The sequence below is a fragment of the Macaca fascicularis genome, chromosome 8 (genome assembly GCF_037993035.2).
Source record: "Macaca fascicularis isolate 582-1 chromosome 8, T2T-MFA8v1.1".
Taxonomy (NCBI): domain Eukaryota; kingdom Metazoa; phylum Chordata; class Mammalia; order Primates; family Cercopithecidae; genus Macaca; species Macaca fascicularis.
The window spans coordinates 77,086,686-77,104,416 of record NC_088382.1 but is presented as its reverse complement, the minus strand read 5'-3'; the positions used below and the strand labels follow the sequence as shown (position 1 = coordinate 77,104,416).

Below are 17,731 nucleotides of genomic sequence, written 5' to 3'. Positions count from 1 at the left end.
TTTCAGGAGAACTTATTTCACAAAACTGTTAACTGTACAAAATCTCTGAAGAATAACGTTATCCGCTTCAGCACATCCTTCTAAACATAAAATATAGCAATACCTTACCTAATTCCCACACACAAAACATTTAAACAAGCACCTGGGAGACACCATTTCACCAAAGGCGCTGTTGAGTCCACTGCGCAAATCTTCATTTTGAGAAGGAACGGAATGAACTGATGGGATGGGTGGGGCAGATGGGGCAGATAAAGGAGGGAGAGGTGTCTGGAAAGCTATTCTGGGTCTTTCAGGTGGTATCATCTCTTCAAAGTGTCTTGGTGCCACACTAAACTGCTTTAGTCTATCAGGCTAAAATAAAGAAAAAAAAATCTGTTTGTTACATATAATCATAAGTTTAAAGGTAGAAGGGACTTCAAAAGACCTCCTATCCCAGCAGGTACTTAAGACAGTCACAGAATAACAGAATTTTACAGCTATAAAAGACTCCAAATATCTATTTTTATTTATTTATTTATTGAATAATGGAATTTTACAGCTATAAAAGACTCTGAATATTTATTTATTTATTTATTTATTTACTTTTGAGACAGAGTCTCACTCTGTCGCCCAGGCTGGAATGCAATGGCACGATCTCAGGTCACAGCAACTTCCACCTCCTGAGTTCAAGCAATTCTCCTGCCTCAAACTTAGAGTAGCTGGGATTACAGGCATCTGCTACCACGCGCAGCTAATTTTTGTGAAGAAGGGTGTTTCGCCACATTGGCCAGGCTGGTCTCAAACTCCTGGCCTCAAGTGATCCGCCTGCCTCAGCCTCCCAGGGTGCTGGAATTACAGGTGTGAGCTTCTGCGCCCGGCCAGATTCTCAATATCTAATGCTTATTTTATAAATGGGTAATTGAGGTTCTCTGAGAAGTAATATACCACCTAAGGTCTCGTTATTAGTAAAGAATTAAGTAAAGACCAGAGTCAGATATTAATTTTAAATATATCTGCAGTATTATTTCTATGTACTAGGACACTGTGCTACTTCTCTAACCGCCATTTCTGTTATCTGTTACAAAGTATTCTGTAAAACAGGGTCAGCAAATGCTTTCTGTAAAGGGCTAGACAGTAAATAGGATTTGCAAGACTACATAGTCTCTTCATAACAAGCAGACTCAGCCATAGTGCTAAAGCAGCCACAAACAGTATGTCAACGAATGAGCAAGGCTGTGCTGCAACAAAACTGTTTTTTATGAAAACAGGCAGCAAAAAAAATTGGCCACAGGCCACACTTTGCTAATCTCTACTTTAGAACATCACTTATATGCCCTTTTCTAAGATTTGCACATCTAAAGTAAACCCAAAAATAAAGGCCTGTTTCCTCTAATTACTTATTTATTCTCATAAATCAACTTGACACTCTATAGGAGCTTCAATTCAAAGATAAATAAAGTCTGTCACACACTAGTGTAACCATAAATACAAAATTTAACATGCCAACATATTACCTTAAAAAGCTCACCTTTTAAAAGGAAACTTTTGATTGATAAAATATATTTAGCTTTGAAATTTATCTTCTTTTTTTTCTACCATGGTTATCAGGAATGATTTCTCAGGTTAACCTAGAAGCGTACTGTGAGTGATGCTGGTGCAATATTAAACTTTTCCAAACAGATAACCCACAGGATATATTCTCGGCATAAGTAAAAGCAAATCAAAAGTTGCCTATAGGTAAATAATTTTAAGTTGCTGCATCCTTTTTAAGAATGAGCTTTTTAATGAAATTAAAGGTCTTAATCATCATTCAAAGATGAAACAAGACTTGTATTAGAAATAAATACTACATAACCAACTACAGAAAAAATAAATTGTGGTAAAAACACAGAAAAAATAAATTGTGGTAAAAACAATAAATTACCTCCTCCTTACTTAACTGCAATGATGTGAGTAATTCATTCCACTTAATGATGAGAATTGCAAAATTCAAGTAAAAATAAGATTATTATCTCTCTAATGTTACAATAAGTAACAATTACTAAAATGCTTTAAAAATAAAGTCTTCGGTTTTCTCAGAAATCATTCCAATATAAGAAAAGTAAGTGATCAAGATGTATTCAAGGCCGGGCGCGGTGGCTCAAGCCTGTAATCCCAGCACTTTGGGAGGCCGAGACGGGCGGATCACGAGGTCGGGAGATCGAGACCATCCTGGCTAACACGGTGAAACCCCGTCTCTACTAAAAAAATACAAAAAACTAGCCGGGCGAGGTGGTGGGCGCCTGTAGTCCCAGCTACTCGGGAGGCTGAGGCAGGAGAATGGCGTGAACCCGGGAGGCGGAGCTTGCAGTGAGCTGAGATCCGGCCACTGCACTCCAGCCTGGGCGACAGAGCGAGACTCCGTCTCAAAAAAAAAAAAAAAAAAAAAATGTATTCAAGAAAAATATTAACATCAATTATAAATTTAACCAAGATAACTCTCCATGGAATAGTACGTGTGAACAAAGCAGAGATAACTAATTTAAAATAAACTTTAAAAAATGACACGCAAATGAAAAAGGAAAAATTATGTCAAGGAAATAACAGTTAAGAGAATTTACACTTTATGAGAACAGTTTTAGTTAATTTTATTACTGTTCAAATTGGTCTACTCTCTTTTTCTACCAATATTTTCTATCCCCACCTGCCACCACATTTGAGGATCATCTGATGAAAGATTAAACATTAAAAGATGCCAGAAACCCTTACCGATTTCTCAGGGTCTTGTGCTCCAGACGCTGCAACCCTGAGTTCTAAATCTTTTTCTCTAAACAAAATTAAAGTTTTACATATTAAAAAGATAAACTATCAAAATTATAAATCATCACTGAAAGAAGCTTATACACAAAGTCTATGCAATATATCTACAAAAACAAATAATTCCTTTAACTGACATTACAGCCTTAAATAATACTGAAAGCCAAATTTTTTTACTAGATACAAAGTAAACTAGAATTCACATGTAACTTAGACTATGTATCTCTAAGCCAATGCCCAGAGTATTTCAAAGACTAAATAATTCACACAAAATAAAATACAGAAATAAAATCTTTACCTTGCAAAACTAAAAACCTCTTTTAGGGCACACATATATTTTCAGTTAGCAAAAAGAAGGGTAAAAATTTAAATATATCTACCATACTTCCTAATAACAGGGTTTTTTTTAAATGTTAAAGATAACTAACATCAAACAGTAGATATTGGCTTCCTCTGAGATAGAAAAAGGTAAAAACTAAGAGATAACAGGTCTCAAATTCTCTCAAAACAAGATATCTATTCCTAGTTTTGTTGTTGCTGTTGTTGTTGAGTCAGAGTCTCGCACTGTCTCCCGGGCTGGAGTGCAGTGGCGTGATCTCGGCTCACTGCAACCTCCGCCTCCCAGGTTCAAGCAATTCTCCTGCCTCAGCCTCCCGAATAGCTGGGACCACACGTGTGTGCCACCATGCCCGGCTAATTTTTTGTATTATTAGTAGAGATGGGGTTTCACTGTGTTAGCCAGGATGGTCTCGATCTCCTGACCTCGTGATGTACCCGCCTCAGCCTCCCAAAGTGCTGGGATTACAGGCGTGAGCTACTGTAATTTCTAATTTTAATCTATATTTAAAATTTCTAATTTTAAACTCTATTCCTAAATTTTAAACTATAATATTTCATAGGTATTTCAACAAGAAAGACTATAAACAATGATACCTATATACAACAACATAAATACTTGTGATTTATCATTCCTGTGGAATTGAGGAAGCCATTGAAGTTTTTTGAGCAGGGAGCCAGTTTGATTAGTGTATTTTTTGATAGTTAATATCATAGTGTGCTGGATCTATTGGAGCAGGGAGAAGGGAGTTGGGAAGACTAGTTATTAGTTAGGAAGCTATTGCTGCAACCCAGGTCAGATGTAGAGAGGACTCATCCAAGGTTAATGGCTCTGAGAATAGAAAGAAGGAGAGGGCCTCATATGAAGTGAGTAAGAGAGGACAAGGAATACAAGTCATAGTGAGATTTTGAGGCTCCATTATTGGGCTATTAATAGAAAATGTAGAGGGACAGTTGGTTTTGAGATGCTCATTTGGGATGGAAATGTTAAATTTATAGGATACAATTTTTTTTTTTGCACGTATGTGTGTGTGCATACCATTTCATAGGGCAAAAAATACTTTTATATTTGTTACTATATATGGGATAATCCAGAGAGCGTATCTGTAACATTAAATGCTACCTTAAATCAAAAACTGAAGAAATCAATGAAGGAAGTAAAAGGTCTATCACAGAATATACAAATACTCTCACTTGCAACTTATGGCCAAAACAACAACAACAACAAAAACTCTCTTGGTATTTATTTTCCTTGTTGATTTACCATGTAGAGACTAAAATATAAGTGATTTACAAATCAAACATCATATTAGAAAGACAACCCCTTATTTAACCATCTACACAAATGCATTTTAAACTCAAAATATCTCTTTTAAATGCAAACCTTTCATTACCGTCTCTTGTTCCTCTGTTGCTCAGCCATTTGTTCCAACAGTTCTAGTCTGTATTTCTCTTTCCTTCTCTGAATAAGTTCTCGATCTTCACCTCCTAGATAGTGGTATCAGAAAAATGCAATCTTAACTCTTAAGCATCGTATGCAATTAGAAAGTCAAGTCCTTAAAAACTCTGTCTTAATTGTATCATATAATTACTGAATATGCAAGAAATACAGAAGGAAAAAATCACATGAATCAGTCCTTCTTCAATTATTTTTGTAATTAATGGGTACCTACTATGTGTCAAACACAAGATACGGGAATCATGCCCATGCCTCTACCAGTAGTCAAAAATTTTCCTAAATAACAGAATATTCTTATCCCAACCCCATTTTTCTAACAATCTAAGTAATATTTCCATTAATATCTTCCATAAGTCTTATAAATTTAACATTTCAATCCCAAATGAGCACCTCAAAATCATCTGCCCCTCTTCATTTTCTATTAATGGACCAATACTGGAGCCTCAAAATCTCACTCTAACTTGGATTGCTTGTCCTCTTCTATTCTCTTCATATGAGGCCCCCTCCTTTCTATTCTCAGAGCCATTAACCTTGCATAAGTCCTCTCTACATCTGACCTGGATTGCAGCAAAAACTTCCTAACTAATATCCAGTCTTCCCAACTTCCTTCTCCCTGCTCCAATAGATCCAGTACACTATGTAATATTAACTGTCATAAAATACACTAATCAAACTGGCACTCTGCTCAAAAAAATTCAGTTCTGCAGGAAAAAATATAAACCTCTTACCCTGGTATTCCTTACACAAAAATTCAGCTATTCAAAAATTTTGAATGCAGAGAAGATTATTATTATTGCATATGTTAACACCACAAAATAACCTCTTAATCTAGATATGCAAGATCTGGAACACTACAAAAATCACAGGGTATCAAGAATGCAATTGAAACAGCAATTTCTGTACTGTCTTCATTACTGGTCTCCAACCATCAGTGGGCACACAGCATCTCAGTTTGTCCATTAAGCACAGATATCAGCAAAAGTGAAGCTCCCATAGAGGTTACATGAATTACATTAAGATTAATAACTGTGTTTTATAATAAAAGTAAATATTCCCATTCCACTTCTGACCATGATAGAATAACCAACCACAAGACTTAACCTCACACTGTTTAAAAAACAAATAAACAACAACAATAACCACAAATTAGAAAAGTGGACAAAATACACAAAATAATTGTTTTCCAGACACTGGACAAGAGGTAGTACAGAACTGTAATACCTAAGGGAAGGAAAATAGATGAGGTGAGCCCTATAATCACCCAATTTCTGCCCAAATGAAATTTCCAGACCACAGATACAGGTAAAGAGGTAAAGAGAACCCAAAGAGGGCCAGGAAACTGAGCTAAATTGAATAGATAAAGAGCAAAATTCAGAAAGGCTAAAATGGCTAGAAGTTATGGAGCAAAGATCCAATAGGAAGCACAAAAAGAGCTCCAGAAATCCACAGGAGGTCCCTTCAGACTTTGCAGTGTGCTAGTTTGTGCATTCACAGAGTGAAATTTCATTTGGCCTGGCAACAAACTAAGAAGGGTATGCAAACTGAACAATTCTCAGACCTGAAACAAAGGAGAAAAATTCAAGCTCCAGCCAGCTATGTTCTTGGTGGTCTTTCAGGGAACACGTCAGAAAGGTCACTCTGTAGTAGTAAGACTAAACTATTCTCTGAAAGGAAAGCTACTCTAGAGGTCCCTAGCTAAGTTTAAAACTGAACTCAGATCAAATTGGTCTTTAGTGAGGGAGAAGGAAAGGAAAAATCATTTTGGAAAAAATTCAGACTGCAGAAGCAGCCTGCTTGAAAAGTCACAGCAACAGACAAAAATAAAACAACCTGGGGGAAAAAATAAAACCTCAGACTGCACCTGGACAGATAAGCAAGGGTCTGGCACAGAGCTCTTTGTTCTTTGTCTAATTAGTGAACTCCCAGGAAAGTTTCCACCTCCTTTCAGGCATATTCATAGTGGGAACTTGCATGGGGGTGGGGCAGGGGTGGCTTATCTAAAACAAACCCAGTTATACAAACAAGACAAGCAGCTTTCTGCTTGCCTAGAGAGGTACCCAGAGCTGTATAAGGTAACACGAGTTGTACAGAGAGTTTTACTGATAAGTTACTCAAACTGCTACAGAGATTGTTTCTTATAAAAGCTTTTCAATTCAGCTGTAACCCGGCCATCTACTTAGACTCCCCTCTTCCCTGCAGAGAGCTTTTTTTCTTTCACTTATTAAACTTTTGCTCCAACCCCACCTTTGTGTCTATATTTCTTAATTTTCTTGGACATGGGACAAAGAACCTGGGGTAATAGTTCAGACAACGAGAAACTGCTACATTAAGGAGCATGTGTGAGACTGCAACATTAGTAACAGAGAAATGTGACAATGGTAGGCAAAATTTTTTAAAGATGGCTACTCCGTTCCCTGCTCCCTGCTGAATCCCTGTATAATTCCCTCCCCTTGAGAATGGGTAGGACCTGTAACTTACTTGTATACAATAGAATATGGAAAGGTGGAAAAAATATTTGCAGATGTAACTAAGGTACTGAATCAACTAATTTTGAGGTAATTAAAAGGGAGATTATCTTAGGTGGACCTGATACAATCAGGTGAAAGCCCTTAGAAGGAATGGGCCCTTCCTGAATTTAGAGATTCCTCTTGCTGGCATAAAGTAAGTAACCATGGTAAGGAAGCCCACATGGCAAGGAACAGCAGATGGCCACTAGGAACTGTGGGCAGTCTCCAGTGGGTATCCAGTAAGAAGCCAGGGCCCTCAGTCATATAGCCACAAAGAAATGAATTCTGCCAACAACCTGCATTAGCTTAGAGGCAGATTCTTCCCCACTCAAGCCTCCGGTTAAAAAGCAGCCTGATGGATACCTTGATTATAGCCTTTTGAGACCATTAGCAAAGGATCTGTTCAGTAAACCATGCCCAGACTTGACCCACTAGAGTTGCTGCCTGAATGCAATTTCTAAATGTTCACTAGAAAAACTGGGATCAAACAACACAGAAGACCTAAAAGAGATACTTTTGTGACATTCAGGCACAAAACATGGCCCACATTCCAGACTTTCAAAGCAGACTATACAAAGCAAAAGCTGCAAGCTATGGTGAAGGGACAGAAAATCAGCTTGGACCCAATATCCCACACTCTTACATAGCAAAGGCTTGTTACTGTTCGGGGAAGGGCAAAAAAAATCTGGTGAAAAATCTGATGCAAAACCCTCCTCAGACACAAAGAAGAGTTTAGCTATCATCCTGGGCAAGGACAGAAATGTTGAGAAAGACCCATCCCTGAGGCCCAGATGCACAGGACCAGTACAGCATCAAGTAACAATCAACAGCAATATATTGCTGAGAAGGGGGAAGTGTGGAGGAAGAGATGCCCTCACTGTCAAGGACATGAAGGTCTTGCTGAAAACTGGGGAAAGTGCAGGAACACTAAGAAAATCCCTCTGGCACTCCAGGCCTCACATGAAGGACAAGATAGAGAATTCAACACTTCTCTCTAAGCAATCAATAGAAGCAGGTAAAATTCATTAAGGATATACAAGACATGAACATACAATGAACTAACTTGATTTAACTGACACCTTTTTTTGTCTTTTTTTGATACAGGGTCTTACTCCGTCACCCAGGTTGGAGTGCAGTGGCACAATCACGGCTCACTGCAGCCTCAACCTCCCAGGCTTAAGCAATCCTCCTACCTCTGCCTCCTGAGTGGCTAGGACTACAGGTGCATGCCACCACACCCAATTAATTTTTTTATTTTTTGTAGAGACATGGTCTCCCTATGTTGTCCAGGTTGCTCTCAAACTCTTGGGCTCAATCAAGTGATCCTCCTGCTTCAGCCACCCAGAATGCTGGGATTACAGGTGTGAGCCACCACACCCAGCGTTAAATGACATCTATAAACTACTATACTCAACAACTGCACCATGCACATTCTTTCAAGTACACACTAAACACTCACCAAGACAGACTATATTCTGAGCCACTCAAAAAAAAAAAAAAAAAGTCAAAGAAATTCAACAAACTTGAAATAACTGAAATTAATCTAATTATATTCTTGGATCTTAAGAGGCTTAAACAAGCAGTCAATAACAAAAAGACAGAAGGAAAATTCCCAAATGAATGGAAATTTTTAAACATACTTCTAAATTACCTATGGTTCTCTTATAAACCCCACAATACATTTGTTATTTAGCTCTAAACTAAATCAATGATCTTACTCTTTAAATAAAGAAAAGGCCCCAAGTGACATCCTTGGGGCAAAATTATAGGAAGATAAATTTCAGTTCAATTGAAATAAGAGTATCATAACAATCACAGCCATCTGAAGATGGAATGTCCTGTCTCTAGGGATAATAAATTTCCTATAGGTATATACAAACATAGTTTGGGGGGGAAAAGATCAACCACTTTAACAGTTTGTTTCAAATGTTAGAGTTCATTGTCTTACCAAATATTCATCTATAAATCCTGGATTGCATTAAACTCATGCTATTCATCTTTAAAAGGTCAGGATACAATAATCCTTTTATTGATAAAATTATTTATCAGTAGGCTCTCAGCTCAGAAAGACATTTCTCTTATTTTACCATGTTTTATAAAATACATCAGCAGGGAACAGTGGCTCACGCCTGTAATCTCAGCACTTTAGGAAGCCAAGGCGGGCAGATCACTTGAGGTCAGGAGTTTCAGACCAGCCTGGTCAACATGGTGAAACCCCATCTCTACTAAAAAAATATAAAAATTAGCCAGGCATGGTGGCACATGCCTGTAATTCCAACTACTCAGGAGACTGAGGCACAAGAATCACTTGAACCCAGGAGGCGGAGGTTGCAGTGAGCCAAGATTGTGCCACTGCACTCCAACCTCAGTGATAGGGCGACACTCAGTTTCAAAAAAAAAAAAAAACATAAGAATATAGCCTTTTAAAATAAAATAAGTAAATAAAAATAAAAGAAAAAATATAGACTTTACATGGTACTGATTAAACTGGTCAATTTTCACCTACAGATAATATACTAGAATAAAATTCTAGGTGGCATGCTATTTTTCTCACAACAGTCATTCACAAGGGAACAAAAACCTGAGAATACAGTGCAATTATATGTCTCTAAACCAGTATTTAATTTACTGTTTTTATGTTGAATGAATCTAGAGTGTTATTTAATTTCTTCATATACTTTACTAAAACCAAATTTCAGTTCATTTTTTTCTAACAGTTTTCACACAAAGAACAGACCTCTTTTCTATTACACATTTAAAGGTACAAACCAGAAACAACGCTCTCCTCACAGTTTCTGGTATTAAGTTGTGACAAGTGTCATATAGCAAAACAAGCTTATATTCAGCAATGGCTTCTAATAAACAGAAAATTTAGACCATCATCATGACTTGAACAAAACACCTTCTCAGAAACTACATGAAAAGAACAAAGGAAAGAAAGGTTTAATTTGTAGAAAATAAACTAATATACAAAGCAGTTTTGTACTAGCTGAAGAAACTAGAAAGAAGAATTAAGGAAAAAACTATCATATATAAAACAAAATTTTTTAAAAAGCAGAATGTAAGAAACAGCCACACTGCAACAGAGTGCTAATAAAATATGGAATTAAAAGCTCATTACTGATTGGTAATGATCAATCCATTTTGCAAAGAAAAGATTACTGAAACTAACAATTTTATTATCACCTATGGAAAGCACATCAGTAAATAATTTAGCTTTAAAATTATACATAGATATGTTCATGAATATCATGAATAAAAATACAAAGATATATAAAATTTTAAAAATACAAAATAAAGTTATACATAGAGCTATATAAACTAAATGATTAGCATAGTATCTAGCCATAAAGTAAGCACTTACAAATATTTTCTACTATTAGTAAAAATAGTATTAATCACAACACTGAGTGCTCACTAAAAAAGGATTATAAGACACTCTGTACAAGTCCAACTAATTGGAAGTTTTGTGCCTACCAAAGAGCATCCCTGCAAAAGGACTACAAGTATCTTGATTAGCAGATTTGGATGGTTCATTGTCTGAAGCACTAAAGAAAAAAAGACAGAGAAACAGAGTAAGTTAAAATCCAGATAATTTACAGGAAGCAAAATTTTAGAGTAAAATGTAGATATGAGTGATTAGCCTTTCAAAGTACTATGGACATTATAATATTTACAAATTTTTAAGGTTAAGGTAAAATCATGGCATTCTATCTCTTTATACAGTGCAACTCCAATGTATTCAGGCCTAAAAAAAAAAAATTTTGGCCAGGCACGGTGGCTCACACCTGCAATTCCAGCACTTTGGGAAGCCTACATGGGTGGATTGCCTGAGGTCAGGAGTTGGAAATCAGCCTGGCCAACATGGTGAAACCCCGTCTCTAATAAAAATACAAAAAAATTAGCTAGGTGTGGTGGCAGAGGCCTGTAATCCCAGCTACTCAGGAGGCTGAGGCAGGAGAATAACCTGAAACCAGGAAGTGGAGGTTGCAATGAGCCGAGATAACATCATTGTGCTCCAGCCTGGGCAACAAGAGTGAGACACATCTCAAAAACAAAAACAAAAATGTTCAGCTTGCTTCACTGGCTATATAAGTTCTCAAATAAAATCTTTTTCAGGCTGGGTGTGGTGGCTAACACCTGTATTACAGCACCTTGGGAGGCCAAGGTGGGCAGATCGCTTGAGGTCAGGAGCTTGAGACCAGCCTGGCTAACATGGTAAAACCTCATCTCTACTAAAAATACAGAAATTAGCTGGGCATGGTGGCATGCGCCTATAATCCCAGCTACTTGGGAGGCAGAGGCAGAAGAATCACTTGAACCCGGGAAGCAGAGGGTACAGTGAGCCAAGATCACGCCACTGTACTCAACACTGGGTGACAGTACGAGACTCTGTCTCAAAAAAAAAAAAAAAAAATCCTTTTTCATAAAAAAAGTTACCCCAGTTAAAAAAAAAAAAAAAAGGAATATAAGTGCACATAAGACCAGCTGCAGTAGCTCACGCCTGTAATCCCAGCACTTTGGGAGGCCAAGGCGGGCGAATTACCTGAGGTCAGGAGTTTGAGACCAGCCTGGCTAACATGGTGAAATTCCATCACTACTAAAAATACAAAAAAATTAGCCAGGCGTGGTGACGCGCACCTCTAATCCCAGCTACTCAGGAGGCCGAGGCAGGAGAATCACTTGAATCAAGAAGGCAGAGAGCCAAGATCGTGCCACTGCATTCCAGTCTGGGCAACAGAGGGAGACTCCGTCTCAAAAAAGAATAAAAAGAAAAAGAAAAAAGAAAAGTGCATATAAATTTAAAAAAAAAAAAAAAAGAAGAGAAAGAGTGACCTATGCACACACTTAGAAAAGATCATCCCTAAAAACACTCCTTCCTGGCCATGCACAGTGGCTCATGCCTGTAAGATCCCACCATGAGTTTGGGAGTTCAAGACCAGCCTGGACAACGGAGATCCTGTCTCTAAATTTAAAAAAAAAAATTTTTTTTTAATTTTTTTAAAAAAACTAGGCAGGCATAGTGGCACATGCCTGTAGTCCCAACTACTCCAGAGGCTGTGGTGGGAGGGTCACTTGAGCCTGGAAAGTCAAGGTTTCAGTGAGCTATATCATGTCACTGCACTCCAGCATGGACAACAAAGCTGTCTCAAAAAAAAAAAACAAAAAAAAACCTCCTTTCTTGGAAGACTGAAACAAGGGGAAAAAAATCCTCAAAGGAAACTTAATTGATTAGAACGAAACAGCAAATTATCTTCTTGCAAGCAGTGTTTATATATTATTTTTCTTAGAAAAAATAGGCATCTTTTTTGACATATGACATCATATTCACTGTATACTATAGATTCAAAACCATTTATCCTTATGTACAGCACCGGAATGCCACCAAAATGATAAAAAACTGTAAGTAGAAAGAGAACATAAAGATAAAATACATATAATTTCCTTTCAACACGACAGAAATATATACGAGCACTAATTTTACAAAGTAAGCATAAAAGCTATCTACTTGATAAACTGAAAATCAAAAATAAACTTTTGAAAGAAAAATTCACACCACAGGAACATTCCCAATTTTTTTTTTTTTTGAGATGAGTCTCACTCTGTTACCCAGGCTGGAATGCAGTGGCACTACCTCAGCTTACCACAACCTCTGCCTCCGGGGTTCAAGTTATTCTCCTGCCTCAGCCTCCTGAGTAGCTGGGATTACAGGGATTATTACCAGGGATTACAGGGATTACCACGCCTGGCTAATTTTTTTTTTTTTTTTTTTTTGTATTTTCAGTAGAGAGGGTTTCACCATGTTGGCCAGGCCAGGCTGGTCTTGAACTCCTGACCTCAAGTGATCCACCTGCATCGGCCTCCCAAAATGCTGGGATTACAGGCATGAGCCACCGGGCCCAGCCACATTTTCAACTTATTTCCAGTCAAGTTGCATCACCATGACTCTAAGATATTTTAAGTTTTTAGTCCATTAAATTATACTTATTTCTTTTATTATTTCAAATAAATTTACATACTTCGTAATGATAGGGACATCTTCAGAACACCCTGGCACACTTTATAACCAAAAACTTGTTCTTTAAAAGAATGCTGTAAAGTACTATCAATATTCATTTAGTACTACCTCCTCATCCTTTCTTTTCCTTTAATTCACTTCTAAGAAGAAAGGCTGTTAATTTACTATACCTTTCTACTTTTTCAGTTAGCCAGTTTAAGGCACATTCTGTTTCACAATGTAATAACTAAAGGGGAGAATTTATATTACATACTGTACCTTTTATTTTCAGCAGATGAAATTCTTATGTTTGACTGTTCTATAACATCCCCATCATGTTCCATAGGAGGCACATTCCCTCGTCTATTCCTGTGCATCCTTAAAAACATATTAGCTTATAAAGAATGTTCCACATACAGACCTTCTTATAACACTTTGGTGGTTTTACATTTGATGTTGGCAACATTAAAGGGAACAAAGTGTTATGAAGTTTTACCATAAACACATTCTAAAATTAAATAGAATTTGTATGATCTGCTGGTTAATCAGACACTAAGAGTTTAAATGTAATAATCTTTTCTAAAAAGATTATAAATTATTTTAATGTACTTTCTATAAGTTTTGATTTTTAAAACTACAAATATACTAACACTTTTTTATCATTCTATTTAAAAGTGAACCGAACACCTACTGGGTATTCGGACACAGTCCCTACACTCACAAAGATTATAGTCAAAATTCAAAATGAGAACATTTTTTAAATCAAAATTCATAGAGTCTGTGAATTATTTCATTGTATATATAACCTCCTTTTTTTTTTTCTGAGACAGAGTCTTGCTGTGTCGCCAGGCTGGAATGCAGTAGCGCGATCTCGGTTCACTGCAACCTCTGCCTCCCAGGTTCAAGTAATTCCCCTGCCTCAGCCTCCCAAGTAGCTGGGACTATAGGCGCGCACCACCACACCTGGCTAATTTTTTGTATTTTAGTAGAGATGGGGTTTCACCCTGTTGGCCAGGATACTCTCGATCTCCTAACCTTGTGATCTCCCGCCTCGGCCTCCCAAAATGCTGGGATTACAGGCATGAGCCACCGCGCCCTGTCATAACCTTTTTAACTTAAAAATACAGCAGCAGTCTGTAAATTAAATCAAATGTAACAAACCATGACATTTGCTAACACTGTAAATCACAGGAAAGAATAAATGTTACTGATAGGCGAATGGAAAACATTAACAGGGAAAATGATTAGCTAACTTTACTTACGAGGTCATAAACAACAAAAAGAAAGATTAGCACGTTTTCTATTTTCTTCTTTAAAAACCTTTTTGGAAAATAATAATGAATAAATGTTTTTCAATCAATCTTTTTTCCATTTGGCAAACACTGATTTTATTTTTAGCTTAATTTCTCATACCACAGAAACCAACATGACTTTTTATACCAATACTTATTGGCGTTCATGAAAATCAGCATTTCATAATCATTTCAAAGTTTCTTTACGTGGCTGTTGAGTTACCCAACTATACTGTCTTTCTCAAGAGGACTATTACAAAGAAATATGGTTGTTAAAGTGGTATTCAGTATTTTAGGTGAATTTCATTATCAGATTAAGAAAAATGGCAATTTTCCGGAAAAAAAAAAAAAGAAACTTCTCACTCTCCACAGAACCAGCATATAAAACTCTTTCTTCACTTGTTTCCATCATACAAGCCACTGTCAATATCATCTGTGGAGAAAACACTATTTGGAATTTTAATCTTAGTAACTATCACATGGCATAACGCATGAATGGCTTCCATTTTTTAATCCATCACACATCACACACACACATTCATCACACACACACATTCTGATGTGTGAATGACACATCAGCTTAGTGTCATTCCCTACTTAAACCACTTAACAAACAGGTAAATACAAACTCAAATTCAAATTTGTAATTAACACTGCCAGGCAACCAGATTTAGTTATACTGGATCTTTATATATAATGCCGAAAAGTGTTAACAGAGCAGGCCTGAGACTGTCTGTCCTCAGAAAAGCCTGACTATGTAGTTGACCCTTAGCTGGCACCTGGGAATACAGATTTTGGGAGAGTTACAACCACTGGCAGAACTGATAAGAGCAGCTCACTGTGCTTAAACTGCACAAACTATAGTTTATGCTAAACACTTGCTTTTCTTCAGGAGGTCTGCAATTTTGGTACATGCCAGGTACAGGATGCCTATGTAACCATCCCACAATAAAAACCTTGGGCACCGAGTGTCTAATCACTTTCCTGGTAGACATTTCCTTATATTGTTACAATTCAATGCTGGAGGTAGTAAGCATCTCCTGTGTGATACCACTGGGAGAGAACCCTTGGAAGCTTGCGTCTGGTTTCCTTCAAACTTTGTTCCATGTGCCTTTTACCTTTGCTGATTTTGCTTTGTATCATTTTGCTGTAATAAATTATAACTGTGAGTACAACTATACCCAAAGTCCTTATGGATCCTCCTAGCAAATCACCTAGAGGTCTTCTTGAGAACCCATGACGCAACACAAAAAGCAAATTCACTGGTGTAGTAAAGAGGTATCTATGCCAAAAAAAATTATATATAAAAATAATTTATTTATATACATTCTTTAATAATAAATCTTTATTTAAAAAATCTTTAACAGAGGCCAGGCATGGCGGCTCATACCTGTAGTCCCAGCTACTTGGGAGGCTAAAGTGGGAGGACTGCTTGAGCCTGGAAGGCAGAGGTTGCAGTGAGCCAAGACTATACCACTGCACTCCAGCCTGAGTAACAGAGTAAGACCCTGTCTCAAAAAAAAAAAAAAAAAAAAAAAATTAAATAGAAATGTAAAGTTACAAATTCTTAAAAGCATAACTTGGGGTCCCAGAATTAAAGGTCACTGAGATATACAAAAGCTTCTTCTAAAATTAACATAGGGCTTGTGGCTTCCTTCATTACTAGTTAAGTTTTCTGAAGATAATATTTAGATTAATAATTCTAGCTTATCTTTACATCACCACTGCACCCAAGGTATCCACACTAAAAAATCTTTTACAGGCTCTTCAGTGTATACAGATAGTAAAGCAAACGCCATAAACACAAGAGGTCATTTTCCAAGTTCATCCTAAATTAATTTAAGAAATGATTTTATTTATGTATAAGGTTAAGGTCTGTTTGCTAAAATCTACAGCAAAATCAAAAGATTTCCTACTGAACAGCACATATGAAAAGATATTCTAAGGTATACCCTTCACTGAAGAAAAAAAAATCATTTACAAGATTATAAAAGTCCACTTTGTTACCAACGATTATAATAAGATCGAGACTGAAAAATGTGTAAGAGACTAAAAAAGAGCAGAAATAAGCATTTCACTAAAAAGATAAAATCCTAGGGACACTATTCAATTTTATGAAATGACACATGATTTGTTTATCTTTTTTAAGTCAAGGAAGAATTACTGTTTACAAATATAGATTTTATAATTTTTTTTTTAAATTACCAATATAAGACCTAAAAAAAAGAAACCATGAAGGGAAATTAAGCTGAAAAGCCAAACTATAGTTTGGAAAGTTAGCCACCTTATTCTCTATTAAAATATCCCTACAATTTTTATGGCATTTCCTTCATTTACTAAAAGTGCCCTTTATATTTCTAATAAATTTAGCATTTAATCACCCTGAACTACCTCTGTTAGTTCACTTAAACAGCTTTTATGGTCTCACAATTTATTGTTGTAACCTTTTCTGAACAAAAAAAGTCCTCTCTGAAGAAAGCAACTAGTATGAATCAGCAGTGGTTTTAGAATGGTTACCTCTTTATTCAATCATCTCAACATTAAAGGGAAACAGACAGACAATAATATCCAAAAGTAATGCACTCACCTAATGTCTAAGAACCATCTGATTCTAACCAAAGTTCAGGGGTTCAGTTTAGGTTCAGTTTGTCCCTGGAAGCCCTTTCTGTTTCACTGTGAGAGTACCAGATTAAGACTATCCTTGTGACCCAGAAGTAATCTATCTAAATACTCTCCCATCAAATTACTAACCAGGTCCAAGCCTACTTAGTTTCCAATATCAAACAAGATTAGGCACGTTCCAGGGTGGTGTAGCCATAGAAAATCTACCTAAATATTCTATGGCTTTTAACATATAGGTTCACTTATCACACCTTAATATATTGGGTTTTGTCAGAAAGGGACAGAACTCATAACTTTGAAATGCAAATCAGATATGATTGAGGGAATAAAATAACTGCAAAATGATTTCACCATCCTACTAACTAAAAAAAAAAACAAACAAAAAAGAACAATATTTTAAATGAAAAAAATATTTCTCTCCCTATTTCCTTGAAGACATGAGTCAACAACTCTAGCTGATCAGGTAAAAATCTTAATACCCAAAGAAACCAGGTATAGGGTACAGGCCAACTTTATCCTAAAAATGAACATATGTTAATCTTTAAAAAAAAAAAAAATAGAAGCTAAAGAAAAACTCTGAGATGTTAACTGTGGACAACCAGTTTTCTCTTTGTTTTCAATTCTTTCCCAATTTTTATATTTACTTTGGTAGCACTGTTTTCTATTACCAATCCCATCTACCCTGTACCTGGTTTCTTTGGGTATTAAGAAGTAAAACTTCTTTTACTCATTAACATTGGTT

General features: G+C 36.5%; 1 protein-coding gene across 50 annotated transcripts in view; it reads right to left on the bottom strand.

The window, feature by feature from the left end:
* The window catches only part of CSPP1 (centrosome and spindle pole associated protein 1), a 130,516-nt gene that overhangs the window by 77,429 nt on the left and 35,356 nt on the right, over nucleotides 1-17,731 (bottom strand). For 21 of the 50 annotated variants that reach the window (XR_012416455.1, XR_012416458.1, XR_012416457.1 and 18 more), the window contains 5 exons: nucleotides 13,355-13,453; nucleotides 10,555-10,625; nucleotides 4,506-4,599; nucleotides 2,728-2,785; nucleotides 143-351 (listed from right to left, as the gene is read on the bottom strand). The exons of 3 other annotated variants lie outside the window; for them this stretch is intronic. Coding sequence is in view for 42 of the 47 variants with exons in the window: in XM_045399117.3 (XP_045255052.2) it covers nucleotides 143-351; nucleotides 2,728-2,785; nucleotides 4,506-4,599; nucleotides 10,555-10,625; nucleotides 13,355-13,453 (531 nt within the window). In the remaining 5 variants the exon portion in view is untranslated. Of the gene's footprint in view, nucleotides 1-142; nucleotides 352-2,727; nucleotides 2,786-4,495; nucleotides 4,600-10,554; nucleotides 10,626-13,354; nucleotides 13,454-17,731 lie in introns of all 50 variants that reach the window. 26 more of the 50 variants (XM_073998913.1, XM_073998915.1, XM_073998918.1 and 23 more) reach the window with 3 other exon arrangements.